This window comes from Saccostrea echinata, unplaced genomic scaffold (genome assembly GCF_033153115.1).
Source record: "Saccostrea echinata isolate AGI-Se365-2 ecotype Australia unplaced genomic scaffold, CSIRO_AGI_Sech_v1 ptg000022l, whole genome shotgun sequence".
Lineage (NCBI taxonomy): Eukaryota > Metazoa > Mollusca > Bivalvia > Ostreida > Ostreidae > Saccostrea > Saccostrea echinata.
The window spans coordinates 16241937-16267288 of record NW_026889771.1 but is presented as its reverse complement, the minus strand read 5'-3'; the positions used below and the strand labels follow the sequence as shown (position 1 = coordinate 16267288).

At 33.4% G+C, this 25352-nt stretch overlaps 2 protein-coding genes across 2 annotated transcripts in view; both read right to left on the bottom strand.

Annotated features, from left to right (window-relative positions):
- LOC133190548 (adhesion G protein-coupled receptor L1-like) overlaps positions 1-25352 on the bottom strand; it is a 185637-nt gene that overhangs the window by 146178 nt on the left and 14107 nt on the right. The gene's annotated exons all lie outside the window — the stretch shown is intronic.
- On the bottom strand, positions 495-9779 carry LOC133190972 (prostaglandin E2 receptor EP4 subtype-like). Its single transcript, XM_061326653.1, has 2 exons — positions 8670-9779; positions 495-1190 (listed from the first exon to the last, which is right to left on the bottom strand). Exons 1-2 carry the CDS (start codon positions 9519-9521, stop codon positions 663-665), a joined length of 1380 nt encoding a protein of 459 aa, XP_061182637.1. The 5' UTR covers positions 9522-9779; the 3' UTR covers positions 495-662.

Sequence of the window (25352 nt, the reverse complement as noted above, 5' to 3'; positions counted from 1 at the left end):
TCAAGATCTAAACGCAGCATTAGATCATGGATATACCAAAGCTTAGATAAATTCCTGCAAAAAGCTCCGAACACAATACGCTCAGGCATCATTATATGATGGCCAGGTACCCATTATAGCAAAATCAATTTATCTCCATTTCTTTAGGATGGGGACGGTTAGGTAGAAGACATATCTATATTTTAAAAAAAACCGACAAAGACAGAACTTATTCAAAAACTGAAGAAGACTTTTTTTTGCATTATCAGAATCGCCAAATTGCAGTAACTGCTACATCTAATATAAAAGAAATTTTAGTGTTAAAAATCGTTCCCGAATTATTTTAAACTAAAGGAAGTAGATATGGGTTATAAGATGTATCTATTTAATAAAAAATGGTAACAGATATTCATGTTTGCCTTAACATTATCGTTATAATGAATAAAGAACATCATCCTCGTTAATATTAGTAATTTAAAAGAAACATGGATCTTCTTGTAAATGTTAATCACGTTTACGATCTGGAATGTAAAATATATAGTGAAAAAATGTTGTCTTAGAAAAAGTATATTGAAAATACAAGTATACAGTAATAAATATAAAAAACATAATGTAAAGATTGATTGTACACGAAATTTAGCTGAGACAGTACCGGTGTATAAGAAAATACAATCACACGTGTGCTAATCATTTTCAATGTCATCCACGAACCGTGTGTTGGTACTCTTGGTCGTCGCATGCTTTCTTAGTGTATTATTGAGCAGTAACATATGCACGTCATTCGCTGAAGAGACCCGCAATGGGACTGACTGCCGTCCATTTAAAGAGGTCAGTGAGGTGCTTTTCAGGTTAGAAACACTGGAAGCATTTAGTGTACTCCTTCCTGGGCATGCGCGGATGTATTGGCTGTCTTGAGAGAAAACGGATCCGGATCGCTGTCGTACCACCGGAGGGTCACACAAACAGTGAAAGCAAAACACACAACAGTTAGCGCTGTCTACATCAAAAGTTTTCTGTTTTAAGGTATTTTTGTCAGATTGGTTCCGATTAAAAATGTATTTCACACCAGATATTATTTTCCATAGAAGTTCGCGCCTGAGGAGTATGTAAACCCAAGGATCTAGGATCTGATTAAATGAGGCCAGGCGGATCAATTGTAAATCCAAGAGGGTATTACAGACAAGGCCTGTTTGGTTCATTATAATTCTAACCTAGAAAACAGTAAAAAGAAGTACAAAATTAGTTGTGTATTATATCTGTATGAACCAGTTCATATGACTTGAAGAAATTAAGTCATTAAATATTCAGTTTAAATACAAGTATACGTTATAACTACCAACCATAAAATATGTCACCCACAGATTTCAGTAGGGTGACTTTCTTTGCATTCTATCTCTTCATAATAAACATGTATTTATGACTAAAACTTACAGACGTTTTCCATTACAGTTTGTTTAGAAAGTATTTCTAGTGACTTAAGTGAAACTGTGTAGAGTATTATATTTATTATATATGAAATATGGAAATAACGACCAGTATTCAAGCTCAAAGTCCATTAAAAAAATACAAATCGGGAGCAGAGCAAACACGGTTCTCCAGAGGTGGGATCAGGTGCCATGGAGGAGTGAGCATCCCCTGCCGACCGGTCACACCCGCTGTGTGCTCCTTGTCATAATCGGTAAATAACGGGAAAATCCGTCGACAATTCAGTATGTAAATAATGGCCTAACAATAAGTATGAAAAACGTCAGTCAGCATATGACAGTGATAGATTGTATTTGCTGACAAGATCAATTGTATCGACCATAGAACTTACGAAATGATGAGTTTAAACGAAATCGTTGATATTCTTGTTTCATCAACTAATTTGTCAATAACTTACCTCGTTTTAGAAATTGTTCATACGTAGAGCATGCCCTTGCGTATCGAATAAACTGAGATATATATACCCCAGGTGATAAGGGTATATTTCTGCATAATTAAGGGAACTTGACGATTGAAAAGTTAAGTCATCGATGTTTGAATTAAAGTCGAGGTAGACATTCTTAAGAAATGAATATAATTTTCATTGGGAGCAGAAATAGATTATGTCATTGTTTTGATCGTATTGGTATAAGAATAATAGATCCCAGGAAAATGAATAGTTATCATTTAAAATAAGAAGCAAAAAGGCCCAGGCCTGTACAGATTTATCGTGAATTTGTACTAGTTAGCTGCTTCTTGGTTGAACCAGTGGGGGAACTTTCTGAACTGTACAGAAAAGCTTAATATACAAGTATTACATTGTAGGATTATTGATTTCGAAGGAAACGTGCTAAAGATGACTAAAGATGACAGTCATGTTAAAGTGAATTAGCATCATTTTCGCTTCAAATAAGATTATCACCGATATTAATGATATTTAATCTAACATCAAAAGCGAGGGGAAAAAAGAATGACGAAAGATCAATTCTTATCCCGTTGGATGACGGAAATCAAAGGACTTTTTTCTCAATTGTCAGATGGTTAACTGTTCTTGTTGGGATGTTCTAATGTAGTTCTCAGAAATAAGTTTTAACATTTCTACATAAACGTGTACATTTTTTATCAATTGGTTTTTACACATTTTTGAAAACTTTAATTTTCAAAGAGTTACAAAATCATATAAACAATGCTGAACCCTCTCTTCTACCATGACTGATATCAGATTCAATTTATTTGTTAGTTTCCAAGGAATAGAAGAAATATTATCTCCTATGGGATCAAACTTAAGAACGATAATGTCGTCATTTTTAACTCTACAAACACATAGATTAAATAAATAAAACACGTATTGACATTTTCATTTCCTGAAAATCTTTGTCACTGAAACTTTGTTGAATCTTTTAGGTTCTGAAATTGTTCACAACTATCACCCGCTGCGTTTTAATTCAAGTGATTGCATGTTTCCATACAAATTTAATTCTACCACAAGGAAAGAAATACATGGAACAATATACCAGTATAGTTTGCGTTTCCCACGTGATTGCATGATGTCCAAAGCACTATATGTTTTATAATGTAAAAGGGGATTTAATCAGACTTCATATTGAAATCTGACTCCAAGAAGAATACCGATTTTAAATTTATTAATAATGTTTAATAATTAAAATAATAAATGTTTCCTGACAATTTAAATGCCTGTCGAGTAAAATACAACCAATATACATGGAACAAAGAAACGGAATAAGCAAATGCCACACACACACAACCTTAGTCTGGTTTTATTCAAAGGGGTTTCATTCTATTGGTTGCATATCAAAGTTCAATTACAGTAATTATGAAAAATAACTCTGGCCTTTCAAAGTTAATTTTTTTAGATGAATTTACAGCTTTGGTTATAAAATATATCAATTTCCTTAACTATACATTTCATTTTTATATAGTTTTTCTAAGATTTGTATAACACGTTGAATCGAATTGCCATCGAAATCAGCCATTATTCTACAGAACGACAGAACATTATGAATTCATCATTGACATCTTTAAAACTAGTGGTACCGGTATTACAAGATTTCCAGATGATGACTAGATTTTGTACATAACTTCTAATTTGTAATTCTTACTGATCCTTTCAATAGTTATATTTTAGCGAGGTTTCATATCTTCTGAGACACCTCCCTTTGCAATTGTCGGAGGATGTAATTATTACCTACGCAAAATCTGGTGTTGTATACTCGTAAATAGAAGTCTTTATCCCTAGCCACCACCACCACCGCCTAGCTAATGTTTAGGGAGAAACTACTATACCAGATTCGTGTTGATAAACTTTTCCAATCTATTTTCAAAAGCTCTAATAGTGTAATATTTTTTCCATAACATTTCAATGAAACGAATTGAAATCAGTCAAAATAACCATTGTCGATATCGTAACAGAACATTTTTTTGGTTGTTGATATAATGCAAACCATATTTTTACTCCTGGTTTTTATTCTGCTATTATGAATGAGCAATGTGAAGATCACGAACTGTGATCGATCTCAAAAAACACACAAAAAATTATACGTTTCGTTAATATCATAAAATGGATAAAAGATGAGAACTGGGGGGAAAAGTCATAAAATATTCAGAGGATGTATGTCGCTCAGGGTTTTCCTCGGTAGTTGAAAAATGATACAAAATTTGCTTTCTATATGCATGTTTAAAATAAAATATTCACCAAATAATAATCGTCTAAGTCAGCATCTAATGAAAAATATGTCAGCAATGCTTCGTCTAGCCCGTTAACAAAATTAATGTCGTAATTAAAAGAGAAGAATTACTTCAACGAACGTAACAAGAAATGAAAATATTAAATAAACAATCTCATAGGCCTTTTCACAGTTATATACTGTAATTGAAAATGTAAAAATTGAAACAATCACCATCTGCGCTCGCTTAAAAAATCCAAGGACTTAAGATTTTGACAAATATATAAAGTAAGCCTTTCTTAGATTGTTAAAAATTTTAGTAATATATTAATTCTTATTAACGAATTTATAGTATACATAATCTGAAAATGATATAAAGATACAGAGTCTGCTTTAGTTAAAAAGTATAGTTCAATGGAATATTTAATTTAAAAAAAAAGAAGCTAAATCAAAGCTGGGTTAGGTAAATTGTACTGGAAAGAGGACTCTTCTTAGTATAATTGCTCTCGGGATTATGGAATGGTTTATGTAGGTCTCTCGACAATGTCTATTAGCGCTCTCAGACAAGATGTTATTTTTTTTTCTTCAGAATTGTCCACCCTCAGGTTATCAAAAAAAATAATGGATTTTCCTTTTACTTCTTGGAGTATCTTGATTCATTACTCAAGCCCGTATTTTACGATGTTAACATTAATATTTTATCAGAATACTACTAAGATATCTGGAACATATGACATTGTAAATTTCTCATCCTGTAATATACAATATAAAAGGAAATTATTTTTGATTATTTTTTTTCAAATAGATTAGAATACGATATATCGTCTTACATATATGCTAAGGAGGTGACAACAAGCTGACCAAAATCGATTTTCGTCTGCATGCTAAAATATTTTGAAGTAAAATCAGTTGTTTCAAACGTTTCTCAGTTATGTAAAATTTAACTTTTAAAAATGGAACGTTTGCAATGCATAAGTCCAAGCTATTTTATATATGTTATGCAAATTTAAAATAAATCACAAAGTCTAGAAACAGTTCTTTAAAAAATCTCAAAATCTGCTATCCCTCGGCTAGAAATTGCTCATGTTTATATAATACACACGTAACATACAGCACATATATGTCATCTCATAACTTCTCCCTTGGAAATATAGAAGAAATCTGGAAGGAAATGTACTATTGAAACTTGTTCATAAAATGAGCTGTGTGATCCTCCGAAACAGAAGTTGGCATAACGTGTTTTTCAGTAATTTGAAAGAAATCTGGCAAGAGAATGTACAATATGTAGTTTAAACCTTGATAACAAGATGATTTCTCAAAATTTTCAGGCTTGTATTCCGTTCGATCCCTAATTATATAAATCAAACTTTTTGGTCATAAATCGTTCATTCTGGCTTGACCTTCATTCATGCATTAAACCATTTGGCAAGAAAAAAGGTGATCTTAAACGACGGTATAGCCCCGCTAAAGCATCTTATTTGCAAAGTAAACAATTTTTACATTTTCTTTGAAAAAAAAATCATTAAAAAATAGGTAAGAGCTTATATCAATCTTTCCATGCTGAAACCATATTACAAAAGAGATGTTGTAAAGATTCATTTAATAAAATGTTCGTACAGCATTCCTCCTTCACGGCCTACTATTTGTGATGAAAATAAATAAACATTATTTCAAGGAAAACAATGACTTATATAATTAGGAATATAAAACAAGGGCGTATGTGGGATTGGTTGCTGTTTTAATACAACAAAAAGACGAGTAGAGTAGTCTTTACATAGAGTACCAAAAAAAGGAATTTATCGTCATGATTTCGAGCTCAGTTGCTCATGGGCTTGAATATCATGAATTTCTCAAGCTATGGCCACTTTGGCCACGCCCGAAACTGCAAATCTGGACTCATGAGACAAACATTTACAGACTGGTGAAGACTATAATCATTAACATTTTTGTCTCTAAGAAGTTCAGAAATAAAGAAGATACCATAAGGTACCGTGCGTAATAAATTTCAATATACAAGCATGAATAATGTAGCCCTTCATTGAGGACTGACTCCTGAAGCAGGAGGACATTAATTATAATTCTTTTGTAGGTTTAGATGCTGATAAAAGTTTAAAAAGTTTGCCCGATGGGTGTCGATGGGCACATTAAATGATGATTTTTAAAGAAGTAAATAAAGGTATTTTGATACATAACCAACTTAATCCCAGCCTAGGAGCACGAACCATGGGTTCTTTTCTAAATATGCATTCAGCTTACTGCTACATGTAGATGTGCAGATTGAGAAGTAGAGAAAAGATCTTCCATGATTACATATTCATAATTATGGCTATTTGGCCCTGCCCTGGAGGCAGAATCCCAGTCCTGGGGTCTTAAAAACACTTAATTTGCATTCATGTTATCTTTAAGATGTGTTGGAGTAAAACAGACTTTCTAAGGTTATATTCAATTCCACTATGTAGACATTTTGGCCCCGCCATGGAGGTAGATCCCCTGCTCTAGGTTTCATGGAAAACACTATTTTGGCAGAAGGTTTCAAACTTTCCAAATAATACATTCAGTTTTCCCTCAAGGTATGTAGGAGAATATTTTTTTGGATTCTTCAAAGATTATGTACATTTCACTAAATGACCCATTTCGATCATGTCTTGGAGGCGGAACCCCTTCCTTGAGGGTTATGAAAAATTTTTGGGTAGGCGGTTTCCTGCTCTTCCAAACCATGCATTCAGTTTGTCTTCAAGATATGCAGAAGTAGAGCAAAGAAGTTTCTAAGATTATATAGTTTCACTATCTTACCGTATTTGTTCCACCTTGGAGGCAGAACTCCTGCCCGGGGAGGGATGGTGGGTCATGAAAAAACTATTTTAGCAGAGTCCTTCCCACGCATTCAGTTTTCTTTCTAAATGTTTAACATACAATTCTTGCTTTGTCTATTGTTAATGATTATTATTTAGTAAATAATTAATTATCCCGCCCACAGCTCTCTCTTGCACCTTAATTCAATGCTACAAAAAATTGTTTGAATTTTTTTTTTAAATAATGGACTTTAAAACAAGGTTTAAATTATTTGATATATGCATTGTATATAGATCTACTTTAAGACGATAAGTTCGACCTTGTAGAACCACGATACAGTAATGAATTATATATAGACTAAATGTCCCATTGGACGACATCTGTTACCTTTATCAAATTACTGCGATTGAATGACACAGTGACCCCTGAAATTAACACGAAAATATTTTGGAAATCAATGTCGTTAATTCACACGTTTGTGTTATGATCTTCAGGAAATCACTCAAGAGACTCAATCACGAGAGGATTGAGGTTATTCAACAATAAACAAATCATACTCTGTGGATATATTAGTTGATTGATTAATTATTTTTTGTTTAACGCCAAGTGTGCAGTATTCTAGCCATATTTCGGCGGTAAGAATCAATGCCTACTCAAAGACATATTCCATTAATTAACATCGTTACATGTACCAAGCCCTGAGTCTTTAATTCTGATAAAAAAAAAAAATTAAAAAAAAGTTTATCAATCCCTGGGGTACAAAGGAGTGATATAAAAAATAAACATGATATACCAGAAGTTGAAATTCTGGATATTTCCTTTAATCAAATTGTTTAAATTTAAGTTATTATGGTGAGTTCTAAAGCAAATGGTCATCTCTGAAAATTACCAGAATACTTATATCAAGTTGATGTGAGGAAATATAAACCACCAGCTACACGAATATCTAAGAAACTTTGAGGAATGGTCCGACGACAGATGGTGAAATGCACTATTAAACTGATTTTAGAAATCCAAAAAGAAATTCGGTATATGGACTTTGACATATTTGTCTCAATTTGATATTGAATTATTCATGTTTCTTTGTATTCTCAATGATAGTATTATATTCAATTACAGGAAATACATGTTTTATACTCTTTTTCAGCGTACAAAAAAGAACAATACACATTAATTGATTTATGAAACGAAATTTCTGTAAAATTCCTTGAGCGATAAGGTTTCAGAATTTTTTATGTAACCGATTGCAATCACAACCATAATGCCAAAAGTGACTTGCATAGTTATTAATAGCGTTCGAATTGTTATTACATGTAGATACAAACGTGATCACGTTTCATGTAAATTATATGATGTCACATATTCTAGCTTTTTTAAAGTTGTGTTCATATTAAATTTTAAATATCATATTTCAAAGCAGCTGCAATTGGAAATCATTAGTCTATATTGATACAATTGGTAAATATTAGGTAAGTTGTTTATTCGATGATCTCTAATTGACTTATAGCATGCATGTATTTTGGAACGTAACTTCGTGTGCGAAAAATTGCTGTTGGTGCGTATGAAGAATGACCACATGGTTACAATTACTGACTGTCGTGTACACAAATCCCTAACTCTTAATGATCTTACTCTGTTTACTTATATCAAACGGTTTATCAAATCACTACAGACAGTCTGGAAAATAACCAGACTTTAATGAACCTGTTTCTTATGTACAAGTGAACTTAAATCTATGTGAATACGTACGTAAAGTGGAGTGTAGCAGGCACTGAAGACAATAGTTATCCCTACCAACAAAATAAGCATCTGGCATTCTGCGTAACGTTTGCTGGCGCCATGAATGGACCGCGATGTACCATCTTCCTTCCGCAGAATTCCCTGTTTTTGTCTGCTTTTGAGGATTGTATAAATGACTGTCAAATTGCACCCCATTGTGACAATGATAATACTCATGGCTAAAATACTGATGAAGTAGTTAAATGCTATATGAACTGGCTCTTTGGAGTAATAGTCAAAGTAACACCAAGTTCCAGGGTATTTTCTTACGAATTCTCCAAATCCCAAAAGGGGCAATGAAGCTATGATTGCGGATACTACCCAACACCCGACTAGAATAAAGGTGGCATGTTTTTTCGATAGTCGAGTATAATAAATATAAGGGTGTCTAATGCACAATATCCGTTCTACAGACATAGCACAGACAATAGTCATGGTGGAGAATCCTGCCATTATCATCATGAATCCAAAGTACGTACATAAGTAGTCGCCGCCTATCCACATTTTCTTCACGTACACAATTATGACGACCGGAGAGACCAAAGTGGTCCCTATCAAATCTGTAATGGTGAGTCCAGCAACGAGTCGGTAAAATATCGTCCTTCTTTGCTCCTTACTCGACTTCAACAACACAATTAAAGCTAACAGATTCCCAAAGAAACCACTGGCAAACATCATTCCAGAATTTATCACATTTTTTGTACTAATCCAACTCATCGAGGAAGTACTATTCATCAAATTTAATGTAGAACAATTCATGGAACAATTTGCTGTGTCTGTTTCATTTTGGTCAATTTTTCCAGTAAATCCACATAGACTCATTTTTTAAATTTTGGATTTCACTCTAATCTAGACCTTTCAATTGAAAGTACCATGCCTCCTACTGTCGCGAGTCTACCAAATCATGACAACGTTTTATGTCGATGCATTGATTTTCTGTTGATAGAATCTCTGTAGCTCCATGTGTAGGACGGCGTGTTGCTTGTATTTGCTTACAAAACAAAGGTGAATAATCAACTGTACAACAATTGTCCGTAATTATAAATCCTCTTTACCAGGACTCTATCATACTATTTTCTGCTGCTCTCTTTCTGTGTGCAGTATTTTTTTTTTTTATATCTGAGATCATCTGCAAAAAGAAAATTGAATTTTGCTTGATGTCGCTTTGGCAGATACATGTAATACCTACGATCATTGATATGGTTATTGCATGAAAAATTGATTATTTCTGAACAAATTGATATTTGTTTGGTGATCTTGCTGTATACTCACTTTTCCTATTTCGATTCTTGTCCACCTGGGACTAGCTTGGCTCATCCAAGGTAAATTCTGACGCACTCCGCTATATATTGTAAATACAATTAAAGAAATTATTTCCGCATACCAGGCATTAGAACAATTGTTCTTTTAACTATAACACTTTTGTCTTTTCAAATTCAAAATATCATGACTGTACTGATTTTGCCTTTAAATATTTTGATGCAATCTACAATCATTCATAAGTTTTCAAGATAGTCATGTTGAGCCCCCCCCCCCTCCCTTGTGGAATTTTCCATTTGAACATGTAGAAATGAGCAGTGTTAATAGTTAACAAAATAAATAATTTTCAAATTGTATCATGTCATCTGCTTAGCTATACCAAAAATATATAATTATTTCTGTAACTGATATTACATTTTCAGTGGCAGATCGAGGAATCTTGAAAAAAAGGGGGCAGTTTGTGGTCATGGTTGGGACCCAAAGGGCGAAGCCCCTAGAAGCTCTCAGGTTTTAGGAGTTTTTTTAAACTGTTTTCTGACTTATTTTGGTTATACGAGTATTTTAGGTATTATGAATCCAATATCACACACCCAAAAATTGATTTATTAATCTTATTTTTGGTCACAAAAGGGGGAGAGGACGGGCCTAGCTCCTGTCCCCCCTCTAAATCCGCCACAGATTATAGCATTGATTTATGTAAATGAGTGAAGCGCATGCGTTATTTTTCCCAGTATACCTTCAAATTATTTCGAGTCCTGAAATATTTGACAAACAAAGCGGCCGACCATTTGCTTCTAAGGAGACTGGGGGCTTGCAGATTTTGGTTTATACTAGCATTTTGTCCTTGAAATTTTGAAAATAAATAATCGTCCCTCCATTGGCAAATAAAAAAAATCTGACCTATACTAGAAAAAAAAAATCATCTTGGAAATATTTCCATGTAAAAGAATGTAAAGAAAATACTGCATAAACAATACTAGTCCCCTACCGGTAGGTGTATTGTGGTTCTCTCAAAATAAAAACGCTGTACTTCCGTCAGGAGCAAATTGCAAACTTTATAAAGATCGAATCAGATACAAAAAATCATCACAACATTTGCAAGCGTTTAGAAAGGTGTGGAAAAAAACAAGTGGACGTGTAGACAGACATAGGGCGGACAGACACAAGAAAAGGTCAGCGGAGGAGGACACCTATTGTCCCCTCCGGCTTAACCGGAAGGAGACTAATCTGACTCGAAAACAATTGACAGCCCCTGTTCCTCCTCATAAGCAAATGATTGTCCCCTACCTTATTCATTGGTGGTTCATCTTAGCATAAAGAGTAAGAGAGTGTTAATTCAACATCAGAATTAATACAATTAATCACTGCAGGAGACTGTCCGACATTAGCATTTGAGATACATGGTGGTATATTTCCATATACTAGTATCTTCTTAACTTAAGATAAAAAAATATAACTGAAATATTTTTATTTTTATACTTTTTATTCATTCATTGCTTTACGTAGATTAATTCCTTTTTCCATTAAATTTGATTAGTTTTAACGGATAAAATCATTTCTGCTGTTTTTCATAAGAATTAATGTACTATACGATATCATGTTTTGTCATATCCTATTTTCTAGTATTTCATATCCTATATGCCATACTTTCCTACTACCAGACATAGAGTAAGTATCCCTACCCACCAAAAATATGACTGAATTACTGCCGACTCGGCTTTAAACAGCAAATAATCAATCAATCAACCCTACCTATTGTGTGTGTAAAAGAAACAGTTGCCGTCTGCAGTTTAACACCCCCTCTACATGCACATTCCTGGAAACCCCTCCCACACTCCCATCCCTGTTCATATCCTATTAACTTCTGAAGATAATCTTATACTTTTTCTCTTTAGTAAACATGCACTCAAAATTAAATAAATCCTTCAAATATCAGACGCATTTCATAGCATATTGTACAGGCCCATATGAATTGGAGGTGAGGTTGAGGGTGGAAACAGGGTAGGGTGGGGGTTGTGCTCCCCAACAAATTAACCAGTACATGTACATACTTGACAATAGAAACCATTGTTATACCTTTAAAAATTTGTTCCCATACAAATCTATACGAAAAAAAGTCAAACATTTCTAATGTTTTACTGAGCGGTCATAAAAAAGTCGATGTTTGACCGCTGAGTGAGATGTTGGACCTGTAGATGAGATGTTGGACCTCTTACGTCACACAATGGGCGGAGCTAACTCTCATTTGCTTTCGTTGGTGTTCGACAGTGAGGGATTTGACCGAGTATAACCTCAGTTTACATCACAGAAGACAGCATAAGATACATGCATGTCAAAAAAAAATTGAAAAATAAAAGGTATAACAGAACATTTATTGACTGAGTTCTCGGACAAAATGCGTTTTGTCGACCCTCGAACCAAACTGTTTGCCTGAGGCCTAACGGCCTCAGGCAAAAAAATTGGTTCTTGGGTCTGACAAAACGCATGTTCCCCTCGAACCCAGTCAATAAATGTATAATGTTAATCTAAGACCACATGCTCCCTAAATGATGATGTCTGATTTTTTTACTTTTGAATTTGTCGAAGAGATCTATTCAGTTGTAAACCCCACCCCTTTTAAATTGCCTCCTAAGTGCCTGACTTACACACTGTTTATGTATTTCTAATGACGATTTCATTTTCAAAAATAATTAAATTACACTTTTTTGAAATTCTTGTAGAAATCAATTTTTCCGTATGTTGACTGCTTCCTGTCTTAGAATTATAAATGAAAATAAGATAATCCATCAAACAAGTTTAGATCCTGTACTAAAAAAGACATTGTCAACCATTAAAGGTCCGTCCCATGTCTTCTACCTACCATCATTTCCTATTATACAGGGGTTTTCATTTCTTCATCTTTATGACATAAACTACAAATTTTTGAATTTGAACAAAAGTTTGATATATAAGCTATGTTCTTTTCTTTATTAATACACATGTGGCTTCGAACTATGTCACTGAACTGAAATTCACCTAGACATCATTGTTTTCAATACTAGCGGTCTTCAATGTTCAAGCAGCAGGATCCTGATTTGTCAAAATGAAAACTTTTTAAATAAATAACACTGATTAATTTTTTTTTAATTTCGATTAAGCGTACATTTAAGATATTGAATTCAGATGCAAACAATGATGTGTGCGAATATCATCTGAAAATCGAATGACTTAAGAGACGGCAAATATAGTTGAGCGCGTCGTATTGGTTTAATTTATCAAATCAATAGACTCTAAATAGCGGACTCATTACCGTCAGAAAAACACTTTATTCATAGACAATGAATAACTGAATTACCACCCGCACACTCAACAACCATCAACACGGTTTACTGCTCTGTCATATTGTCATTTTCTGTCGAGTTTTCCTCATAAGGTAGGCTTTTGGACTCAGGACAACGACGTTTTTCCAGATGGGATTTAATAACATTACATTTAATAGAAACGTTCCAGAAAAGGCATTAACATGGGATCGAGTTGTGAATTTCGAGTATGTAGCGAGACATTACTAGAAACAACACATAATTGAATTACAACTAGCCCTGTAATAGCCAACAAAATGGAAATCGCAGATTTATTTATTGTCTGCTGTCAATAATCGAAAGATATAAAGATATTCTTCGCATATTAGCAGATTCTTGTTTTTGTGGAGGGGACTGTTTTTAGTATATATATATTTCCTTTTTAGGGATTCATATTTGATTCATGTTCTGTTGACAAAGAAATCAAGACAAGAAAAGGAAAGTAACTTCATTTTTCGTCATCAAATTTTTCTTTCACGTTTATGCTTCATTAAAATATACTAAAATGCAATCATCTTATATAGGTCTATATAAAAGTACTTATTCATTCAATTTTACAATAAAATATTCATATTCCAATTATTTACCTGATTTCAAATTTTAAAAAAAAGGTATGGAGAAATGCATTTCCCCATACGCAACAATTAGTTTTGTCAATATAGGTCTTACACTTACTTTATTATTTAAAGTTTAATTGCATTCTCGGAAGCAAAACACACCAGTGTCTTTCACTAATTAACAATTTTCAATCAGCAATTAGTTATGTTCTCATTGGCAATTGAAAATTGTTTATTAGTGAAAGACACTTGTTTTAATATTTCAAAATATCAGCCATAAAACTATTGTATATTGTTCTCAAATAGGTCAGTTACTGGACTACCACTCTGACATTTGATTACATAAAGTCTAGAGAAGGATTCCTTTGTTTTCAGAAAGAGCCCCATTTCCATTGTCTTTGACATATTTTCTGTTTATCAATAAAAATCTGCATTAGTCATAATGCAGATTTTTATTGATAAATAGAAAATATGTCAGAAAGACACCATGCATAATACCTTGATGCTGGCTACGTTGGAAGATACAATTATGTCATGGTTATTATTGGAGATTATGAAAAGTATTTTTTTTTTCGAATTCCAGAACGCCTGTTATCAGAGAGAATAATTTAAATATAAACTATTTTGTTGTATGTTTGTTATTACTGGGTGTACGTAGTCATTCATTATTCTTTGAATTTTCAACATCTCCAGAGTTCTATAAATTTACTGGTCCATAATCAGTTTGGAACTTCTTAAGGTTCAACACTGAAAGGGCGATAAAAGCCTCGAATGAGTCTAAGGAACATGGGGATGGATCTAAAATGGCCCAAAAAAGTCTTAAATTTATCAATCTTAACTAGCAAGCAACTAGGAGACATACATAGTGCTTAATTATACAACAGGCAAAGATGCTTTAACGAAAAGTGTGAAATTAATTATCGGGCCTCAGGCGGGATTTTTATGCAGTATGTGTTGAAAATGCAGTTCATCCTTAAAATTTTCATCTTTATGTGATAAAGATGAGGATAACGAACAGGAACCGTAATCATTAAACCTACAAACAATACACATCTGTGAACAAGGCAGAAAACTCTGAAATTTCCAGAGATGGGATCAGGTGCCTATAGAAGGTGTAGGCTTCCTTTGTCGACCGAAAATGACTCGGAAAGACAAACCATATGCATAGAAGTAACAAGCAAGGGGATTGCAACACAAACCCTTAAATATATAAACCCTGTATGAAAGGTCAAGCCACTGGGTAGGATTAAGTCAAGGCCCCAGGGCGGAGCTAAATTATATTTTTTTGGGGGTGGGGAATTGAAATTCTTTTTTTTTTTTTTTTGGTTAACAACCATTTAAATGATAAATAAGTACATACTGATAACATTCAAAACGCTTAATCATAAATTGTGAATTCATGACACCTGTTCTAGGTGCTCAGGCCCCAGGGTGGGTGCAAGAATTATGGTCTCTGCCAAAGTGGTTAAGGTACTCGGACTTTTAAAAGTGAAGCTTTAGATAAACTATAATAATTATTTTTTGATGTTTAGCTAGCTAGTATGCAATTACTATTTTTTGATTAAAAAGTTTTGTTGCAAGAACGAATCAGTCCCCTTTGTAAAACTTACTGAGGGATTTTTTTAAAAGAAAATACTACATTGTGAAAGATGAAGTTGATATTATGTGTCATAGTAAAAAACCTACAGAACGAGTAGTTGAAAGTCCGGACAATGTCGTGTCCGGAATCAAATTTGGAAGGTTGATAGTGACTTCACTGATAACTTATATTTGATGCACATTTAGCCGCACATCCCGAATTTCTGTATTTTGAAATCGGAAAAAAAATATTTATTGTTAAAATTTTGGGAAAAAAAACTATTATTTAACTTATTTATTCGTTGCATTACAACTTGACAATATAGGAGAGAGGGTGGACAGTATTAATTAGATTTAGAATCTTCGAAAGAAGTGGGATAGACCTTGGGGATACCAGTTTGTGGTGTACTTATACGTTACTTCCTAAAAATTATCCGCTGTTTTAACTAATCAAAATGATCAGCTGTCTATGACAGAAAAAAATCTTTAATTATTCATGGTCAATTCACTCAAAGTATCAAATAGCAAGATATCACTTCCCACAAATGCGTCACTATAAATCGGAGTTTTAAATGCTGTCAAAAAGTCTGCGCATTTGCCAAAACTTTCGGTGCAGGTTTACGTGAATTATTTTTTTTTTAATTTTCAAAATTGTTGTGATTGCGACTGTGTGCGTACATGTATTCTTAAAATTCTGTTCGTTAACTGATCTATGATTTGTTTCTTTTGAGACAGGGTTTACTTTATTTAAGACCATTTCTGAGGTAACAAGTAAATTAGGGTAAGAGGTAAATTATTCCAGGTATCTAATACATGTACACAATGGGATGCATTTAACAGTAATCTAAATTTTAATCGAAATGGTTGACAAATGAATGATTGCGAGTCTAACTGATAATTGCTCTGCCAGAAAATAATTCAATGATTTTCGTAACATTAATATTGTTGACTGAAAATGGAATCCCTGTGGTTATATAATGCTTGAGTGCAAGTATCTGCTGCTTAATGTTTTGTTTTTAAATTAAAGGCTCAATGGACATGGTGGATTAATTCCGGATCTAAATTGAGAAACAACTTCGACAGCATCCACAGAATTAGAAAATTCCTGCCAAAACTTACAGTCAATATTATTCTGTCCCCCGGGATTCTCTAATTATAGTATCCGAGCGTTGTCGCACTGCAGTTACGCAAGAGAAAATCGGTGGGAGTCAAGTATTGTCACGATTTGCAAGTTCAGAATTATCATTCTCGCTTCTCATGAGAGTGATGCTCCGATTTCGTTGAATAAACGTTAATTGAGCGATAACCCGACGATCTGTTCTAATTAGTACAGTGAACATATTTATGATTATAACACTTTGCATTTGATGAATAAGTACTTTGATTTCAATCATAATTAAAATAAACCCGATTATTCAAGTTCTTTAAAACATGGAACTACTACATGGGTATTGCTAAATGACAGTAAAAAAGTCAAAACAATGAATTTAAGTTCTAATTTTTGTATTCGTAAGTAAAGGAAGCAATGTTAGATGTTCTTTCAAGGTTGAAATAACCCTTTCCTTTTACATTGCATAATAGCATGTACAGGCGAATAAAACCATCGTCCTATCACCTTCATTTAGATGGAATTAAGCCCTAAAAAAATGAGTGAATCCGATTCATAATAAGCATTTTCAGACAGGAATTGTATTTCTATCAACTGTTCTAACCCAAGTAAATTAAAAATTAGAACATTTCAAGGTGATATAGTGAACAACGATAATTTGGCGACTCAGTTTGAAAGCAAAAAAAAAAATCTTTCAGATGATATGTTGTTCTCTTCCTTTTGGACCAAAATTAATGAAAAAGGTGAAGATAAAAAACAATGATCGATCTCAAAATCTACAAACGATACAGATCTGTGAACAGGGTATAAAACACGGAAATGGACTTTTGAGCTTGAATATAAAATTGTTCATTATCTCCATATATTTCATTGTATAAAGGGACTGATCAATTTATGACTCAGGAAAAGGGCAAATTTATTCAGATACATCACTCCCCTTATCATTAAATACAAAGGGCCAGTGTTTCCTGGGGAGGGGGGGGGGGTCCTAAGGTAATTTTTTTGTTACTTAGATTGATATTGACTGATTGTATGTTGTTTTACGTCCCATTCGAGAATTTTTCACTCATATAGAGACGTCACCATATACCGGTGAAGGGCTTCAAATTTAGACCTTTACTCAGGGCCATTGAGAAGTGAGGGATCTTTATTGTGCCAACGCCTGCCGTGACACGAGGCCTCGGTTTTTAAGGTCTCATCCGAAGGACACGCAACTTTCACGTCAAAGTGCCGAGCGCCTGGCGAAGGAACAGTTGCTACCTATTTTTATATACTTAAGTCAGTCGCGGCCGAGATTCGAACTCACGGCCTTCCGATCTCGGAGCGAATACTCATTACTTAAAAATGTTATGACTCCAAAATTCTCAAGGGCACACATTCTCCACACTCTGAAGATACACGCATGCTATCCAGTAATACTATAATTGGATGTCAGATTATTTAAAATAATTTTAACACTTAAAGTTCTACAACGTGGATTTTGAGAGGGGATCAAGGTTGAGATCAGTCGGACCGGTAATATAATTATGTGCTTCATCATAAAGCCGCTCATGCTCAAGCTTTGTAGGCAACAACTTATAGGTGATTTTGATCAGTATTTTTGATGTAAATCAACGGCATCCTATCAACCAGACTACTTGAACCCTCCAGCATTTGATCAAATGCTTGCATAATAACAACTAAATAACTGTATTTCGGCGTTTATAGCGCATTATTTTAATAGTTTAAGTACATGTCATCAAAATGATATCCTTTATTTCTGTTTCTTTACATTCCCATTAACACTTAAAGTAAGAAATTTAAAATTCTTTTAGTTCTTAGACTTTAATTGTGTATTTGCACTCATGTCCTCCTTTAATTTAAGCTAGCAAACGTTAAACTGTGCATCTTTTGATACCATTACTCCTGCTTTGGAACTTTAAAAAAGTAAATCTTTTTTTTAATTATTGTAGTATTTTCATGTTGAAAGTAAAACTATATGTTCTGTATTAAAGTATTCAAAGTTAAAAATAATCAGAAAATAATCAATTAGATTGGTGGTAGTACATGATTATCTGAATGTGGACTTCTTGTAAAACAATAGAAATATATGTCTGCTATAACTTTAAAATAATAAAACCAATAAAACTTCAATGAAACCAATTGATTTCTTTAAATCAAAGTACTGTGAGTACTGATAGACGGTGGCATGAATGATTTTGTTTGATTGTTGTTTGTTTTAATTAAAACGTCCCTCTCGGGAATTTTTCACTCATAATGAGACGCCACCATTGCCATTGGTGGGCTGCAAATTTTATATCTATACTCAGCGCTGAGGGCCATTGTGCAGTGAGGGATCTTTTTTTCTGGCAATCACCTACTGCGACACGGGACCTCAGTTTAACGGTCTCATCCGAAGGACCGGTCTCCACGTCCCGCTGGGATTCGAACCCGCGACCTAAGGATCGACTCCTTACTCCTTGACTCTAGAGCAAACGCTCTAATTACTGGCCACTGGCATGAATGAATTAAATTAAGTAAGATGATATGAGAATCTGTAAAATGATATGGAAATTATGAAAGTTTGTTGCAATTTTTCACAATACATGTATTTGATGAGTTATTTTATATTTGCGTCAGTATGATGAGGACATGTATTAATTGAAGTTGTTAAACAATTTATTGCATGAAATTTTCTACATTTATTTAGTTTTATTATAAAATAATGTTTGAAGAAAAAAAATGCGCTGAAATGCCATTCCCTCAAAGGTTCTAATATATTCATGTGGTGACCGAACATATTTATTTTAAGATAACTTTCTATACATGCATGTATGGTTCCATTTAGGCGCTCTTCCAAGTTAGATGTGCATTTTTTTAGCAGAAATTGTTTGAGATATTTGAGGAACAATTAATAAACCTATTGTGAGTTGCAGATATGAGCGAGTATCAGTAAATTCCGAATTCATTGTACTTTCTTCGCATAATTTGAAAATAATCTTATCAGCATGCATTTCAGCGATATCAAGTATCAAATGAAAAAGTTAAATTTTACAACAAAGATTGTCATGAAATCGTGGTGTTTTGAATTTAGAAATTGTGATTTTATAATTTAAAATCTTATACTCAGTGGTTAATTATCAAATTTTGCTAATCTGGAATAAAACTGAACTCACAATATTTTTTTTAAACAAAAACTAACTTTTCTTAAAATATATCATGGTAAAAAGGGAAATGATGAATCACTTTTGGTACTTACTGTAGATTGTGCGACATAAATCATATGCTGAAAGATAATGAAATAGACTTTATCTTTGAATCCCCATTTCTGCCAGTTTCCAGTAATTTACTTATTTCTATAAGGTTGAAAGACTTTGAGAATTGTACAGTAGTTTTACCTTTTTGCTTGATACAGATATACTGTTCGAAAAGAAAAAAAAAAGAAGAAGAACAGAATAACAAAATATCTTTCACCCCAATTTCTCTTAATATCTTAATATGCACTGGCCCCGCTTGTCATTGCGTAATACGAAGTTTTGAAAACACATCTAGAAGACTGCCCTATATTAAGTCAACTGAATTCGCAAGAAAATCCTAATATTTCATGTACATGTATTTGTGTAGCTTTTTTCTTACACTTTTTAAAGGGTAAATTTTATTCGAGGCACGATAGAGTTTTCAAATACAAATGAAGTATATGGGTAACTTTTGTTCGTCACAGTCTTATAATTATAGCTTTGATAAATTAGCATCCTTTCAGTAGTTTCTGTGTCCGAGATAATTAGGCAATGACTTTTGTTTTTAGATAGAACCGTAATAAACTTTGCAAAATGGCATCGTATCTGCCTTCAACAACTCTCTTTTATGTAAACTTTAAGAGGAGTGATTTTTATTTCCATTCCGAAAATATATCTTTTTCTAATATAGTATCGTCAACAGATACTAGAAATTCAAATAATCAAAAGACACGTAAAATTTCAATAAACTTTATAAGTATTATTGTATAAAAATTCCACAAAACGTCTCAAATAAAACATTTAAAGGCGGAGGTTTTCAACCGGTCGGTTTTCCTCGGGCAAGTTTGGTGTGGGGTGGAGCTTAATTGAAACGACTGTGAAGCCCCGAGGGAACCAAGCTGGCTTGTGTATACCTACCTATATACACAGGATGTTACCTGTATATTACCTGTAAATGTTTTCCTAAGACATAGTTTAACTGTTTAACTTCGCGCGTTGGTCATTCGAAATGTTGATCGTCAAATTTATGAAATAAAACATGCTAAATTTTTTTATGTAGACTGATCCCTTTAGTTCAATTCTTTTTTAGAATATGTTTGAATAAAGGAGACAATTCTAGTTTAATTTTGTGCGTTAATAAATTTCATGCAGTTCTGCAACAAGGAATACGCAGTCCTCGAATCATGTTAACTGAATTTTCGGAAATGGAGAAATTTGGGGATCGACGCTTTCCAAGCATGGAGTATCTCGTAATTAGGGAATACCAAATTAGGAACATCTCGTAATAAGCGTTTGTCACACATCCAACAGCGATGAAACCGCCGAGAGTGTGTTGGTTTAACAATAATTATTTTATTTCCTAAGATGGTAAGGTGTAATGTGAAACCATTATCCATAAATATTTTTTACTTTTAATAAATTTTATTGAAATTTTACATTTACACAACGTAAAAAAGGCCGTGTGTACGAGCTGACTTTTTGCATTTGTTTCATGTTCAGCAAACTTTATGTACGAATTGACTTCTGTTGTTTGCATACGAATTGACTCCTTATATACGAATCAGATTTTGTACGAATTAACATTAAATCGGCATAATTTAATGAATATTCATGAGACGAGAAATATTATAACGGCAAATATCAGGAATTAAACGTTGCGCCCATCAACAGAATGTCATTGAAATAACTTGAGAACCATGTACATTTTATTTTCGAACATCGAAACGACCCCACTTTCATTATTTTGTCTCTGCAAAAATCGCCGCTAGGGTCCCCGTGATTTTACACTGTTGTTTATTCATCGCCCAGACCAGCAGCAATAGCCTGTGGCTATAAATAGCCACCGTCTAAAAAGGTTGAAGCCAAGATAATTTACAGGGGCGAGGCCAAATTTGAGGCCAGGCTAAATTTTTAAAGTTTGGAGCCAAATTTGAAGCCAGACCAGCCCACTGGGGACAGGTCAAGTTTTATAATATGCCAAAAGAAATAAAACCTATACAGATGTATTCAGGCTAGGCTTCTGCAGCCACCTCTGGCAAAATTTGATGATTTCATTGGATTAATTCATATCAATTGACTTCGTGAACGATTCTGTTTCTCTGAAGCATAATGTTATGTTTTAATCTTTAAAAAAAATAATTGAAATCTGTTTTAAAGTACTTTTTCACCGGTAATTTGTTCACTAAGCATACAAATAAATTTTCAATACACAAGTCTTAACCATGTTTACCAAGTGCTAAAAATAGATAACGCATTGATAAACTACTAGCATATCAATAGTTTTGCTCCTATGGGACCTTTTTACAGCCATATTTATTATGAAAGCATAGGGATTTAGGGCGAACTGGTTTTAATCTTCACTTCTCAATGAGTAACGCACATCATTTACGTTTCAGCAATACTGACTTTAGTAGATTCTACGATGGCCGATATCAGCGTGTACGTAGATTGTATTCTGACTGGTATTGAAATTTGCACTTCTTCAAAAATGTACATCTTACCCTGAAATTGCACACTTTTTGCCTTTGTTTGTACATGTACAAAAAAAGAAAAAGGCAAATAACAAAAAGTGAACGCATAAAACGCACAACCTTTTAACTGAATTTTTCGTCGATGAAGACCATTGAACATAAGTAAAATTTCATAACTTCATTGGGACTAGTTTACAAAAATATTTTAAAATGTTATATATACCATGGCTTCCTACAAATCAATCTATATATTTATAAAAATGTGACGTTTCCGGGCTCGTTAATTTATGGAATTCAGTTGTTTTATCTGAACAAATTAATCAAGTACATGTAAAATTTAGATCTCAAGCATTTATTTGAATCTATATACTACCAAAGTCCCGAAAAACTTTTTTCAGGCAGGTAAGACTTTATTTAAGTATCATCCACACTACCTACTACGTTTCTGGCCTGTCGCGGTGTTATCAAATCAGCCGTCAGCAACAGACTGACAAATCAACCCGCCTATCTCAGTTTCTTTCAGGTCACATGACCTGCTGAGAACCAAAGGGAACACAGCATTTGTTCGCTGTGTTATAACGCAAAATGTAATTAACGGAAATTATTACATTTTTCATTATTACATTTCAACGCAGAATGTAATAACGCAAAATGTTATATAACATACTTTTTACGTTGTAACATTTTGCGTTATCAAAGTTTGCATCGGGGTCAGCGGAAAATGTAAGAGCGCAGAAGGTTTTTTTATTTTTACGTTCACAATGTTACATTTTGCGTTCATTTTGTGTCGAAGTTAAATAATGCAGAACGCAATATTGCAAAAGTAATGATCTCTTATTATCTCTACAAATAAATGCATTTATCATAGAAAGTAGGAGTACAATATATTGAAACAATAAATTTTCTTTATACAATTTTGACAAAAATATTTCTGAAGGGCCAACTTTAAAAAAATGTTTACTTGCCCTCTCCCGACTCAGTATGAGAAAATTGAGTCGGTAGGTAGGTGAGAAATTTTTTTCAAAGGAAATTTCAAAATCAACGCTGAATTTTCAAAGTCTATTTTCCGGAATGCATAAAAAAATCATTTGCTTCCTGGAGGTCGGGAGAAGGCAACCAAACATTTTTCTAAAGATCACATAGGTAATCGTTTTACATTGTTTCCCAGGTTGAGTTTATTAAAGGAAAATACCATAATCATTGATAGTTGCCATAACAAAATGATGAACATATTTTCCATTTTTTCGAAGTTTTCTTGTTTTAATCATTGCTCTTATACCTCAAAATTTAATTTCTTAAAATAAAGTAGGATTCAATTTTATCTACAGCGTACAAGCTAATGCGTTTCCGTTATATTTTACTGCAAATCCACTTGTTGCGCCCCGGGAAATTGTTTCTTCCTGAATTTGTATGGAAATTTTTTTTACCTCTACTAACACAAGTGATTATTTAAACTTGCGTTTATAGGATTTGTGTAAATTTCTACACAGAATATTAGGAACACTAAATGTGAAATTACAAGCATTTATATATTTTTAATATCATGTAGAATTGGCAGATCTTTTCAAATATAAGGAAATAAAACTGACCTAAGTCGATAAAAAAAAATAGGTAGCAACTGTTCCTTCGCCAAGCGCTCAGCACTTTGAAGTGAAAGTTGCGGGTCCTTCGGATGAGACCTTAAAAACCGAGGCCCCGTGTCACGGCAGGCGTTGGCACGATAAAGATCCCTCACTGCTCAATGGCCCTGAGTACCGAGTAAAGGCCCTTCAGTGGTATAAGGTGACGTCTCTATAAGAGTGAAAAATTCTCGAACGAGACGTAAAACAACATACAATCAATCAATCAATCGTTATCTTTACTATTTCATTTTGGATTATACACTGGAAGTGCTCTAGTGGATTTTAACTTAATTGATCACCTCTGGAGAAATAGAATCGCTTGAGGTACAAATGTATATCAGGTTCACCTACTACATATGTACATCAGAAAGAGTCTCCGAATAAAGTTCTTCAACTCACGGTAAGAATTGATTTGGACTTCAACGGGTCCAGGTTTTCGAATTCAGTATGTAATGTTCTTTCAGGCCCCTGCATATGACTATTTTTCTTTGCGGCGTAATCGCACTTTCTACCTTTATTGACGTTTTCGGCCACACACAATCACGATGGCCCTCTTTTCTGATCGTGTCTTAGTGTTTAACACAAACCCCGCTATGATATATTAGAAAGACTAGATTTCGTACCATTTTAAACAAAAGAACGCACCTACTAAATGTCTGTTTTCAGACTCTGTCTCTTTCAAAGAAAGGTCATTTTCCTACATTGTGATTTGATTTTTGCTCACAGTTCGCACTTACAGCTCCGTTTCTAATTCAGAATCAAATCCACATTGAGGACACGTTTCCATATTTTCGACCTAGCCTATATTCAATCTTGAAATCTTAAGTATTAATTAATTCTACCCTAACAAAAAATACTATAGTAATCTATTGTTAACTAAAGTAAATCAAAGTTTCAAAGTAATCACTAAAGTAAATGAAATTTTTCAAAGTTATCACTATGGTGTCATACTGACAGTAAACTACAGTAAATCAAGGTTTTCAAAATGATCACTATAATCTCAAAATTATCATTAAAGTAAATCAAAGTGTTCAAAATAATCACTATAGTCTCAAAATTATCATTGTAGTAAATCAAAGTTTTCAAAATGATCACTATAGTCTCAAAATTATCATTAAAGTAAATCAAAGTTTCAAAGTAATCACTAAAGTAAATGAAATTTTTCAAAGTTATCACTATGGTGTCATACTGATAACTACAGTAAATCAAGGTTTTCAAAATGATCACTATAATCTCAAAATTATCATTATAGTAAATCAAAGTGTTCAAAATGATCACTATAGTCTCAAAATTATCATTATAGTAAATCAAAGTTTTCAAAATGATCACTATAGTCTCAAAATTATCATTAAAGTAAATCAAAGTTTCCAAAGTGATCACTATAGGGTCAAAGTTATCACTATAGTAAATCAAAGTTTTCAAAGTTATTAACCATACTAAATCAAAGTTTTCATAGTGATTGCTATAGTATTTCAAAGTTTTTATAGCTATCACTAAAGTTTAC

Excerpts from the sequence above, each read along its gene's own strand:
- LOC133190972 (XM_061326653.1), bottom strand. The coding sequence starts at position 9,521 with ATGAGTCTATGTGGATTTACTGGAAAAATTGACCAAAATGAAACAGAC. Across the intron at positions 1,191-8,669 it reads CCTGCTACACTCCACTTTAC|GTTAGAATTATAATGAACCA; the intron begins GTACGTATTCAC and ends ACTGTTTTCTAG.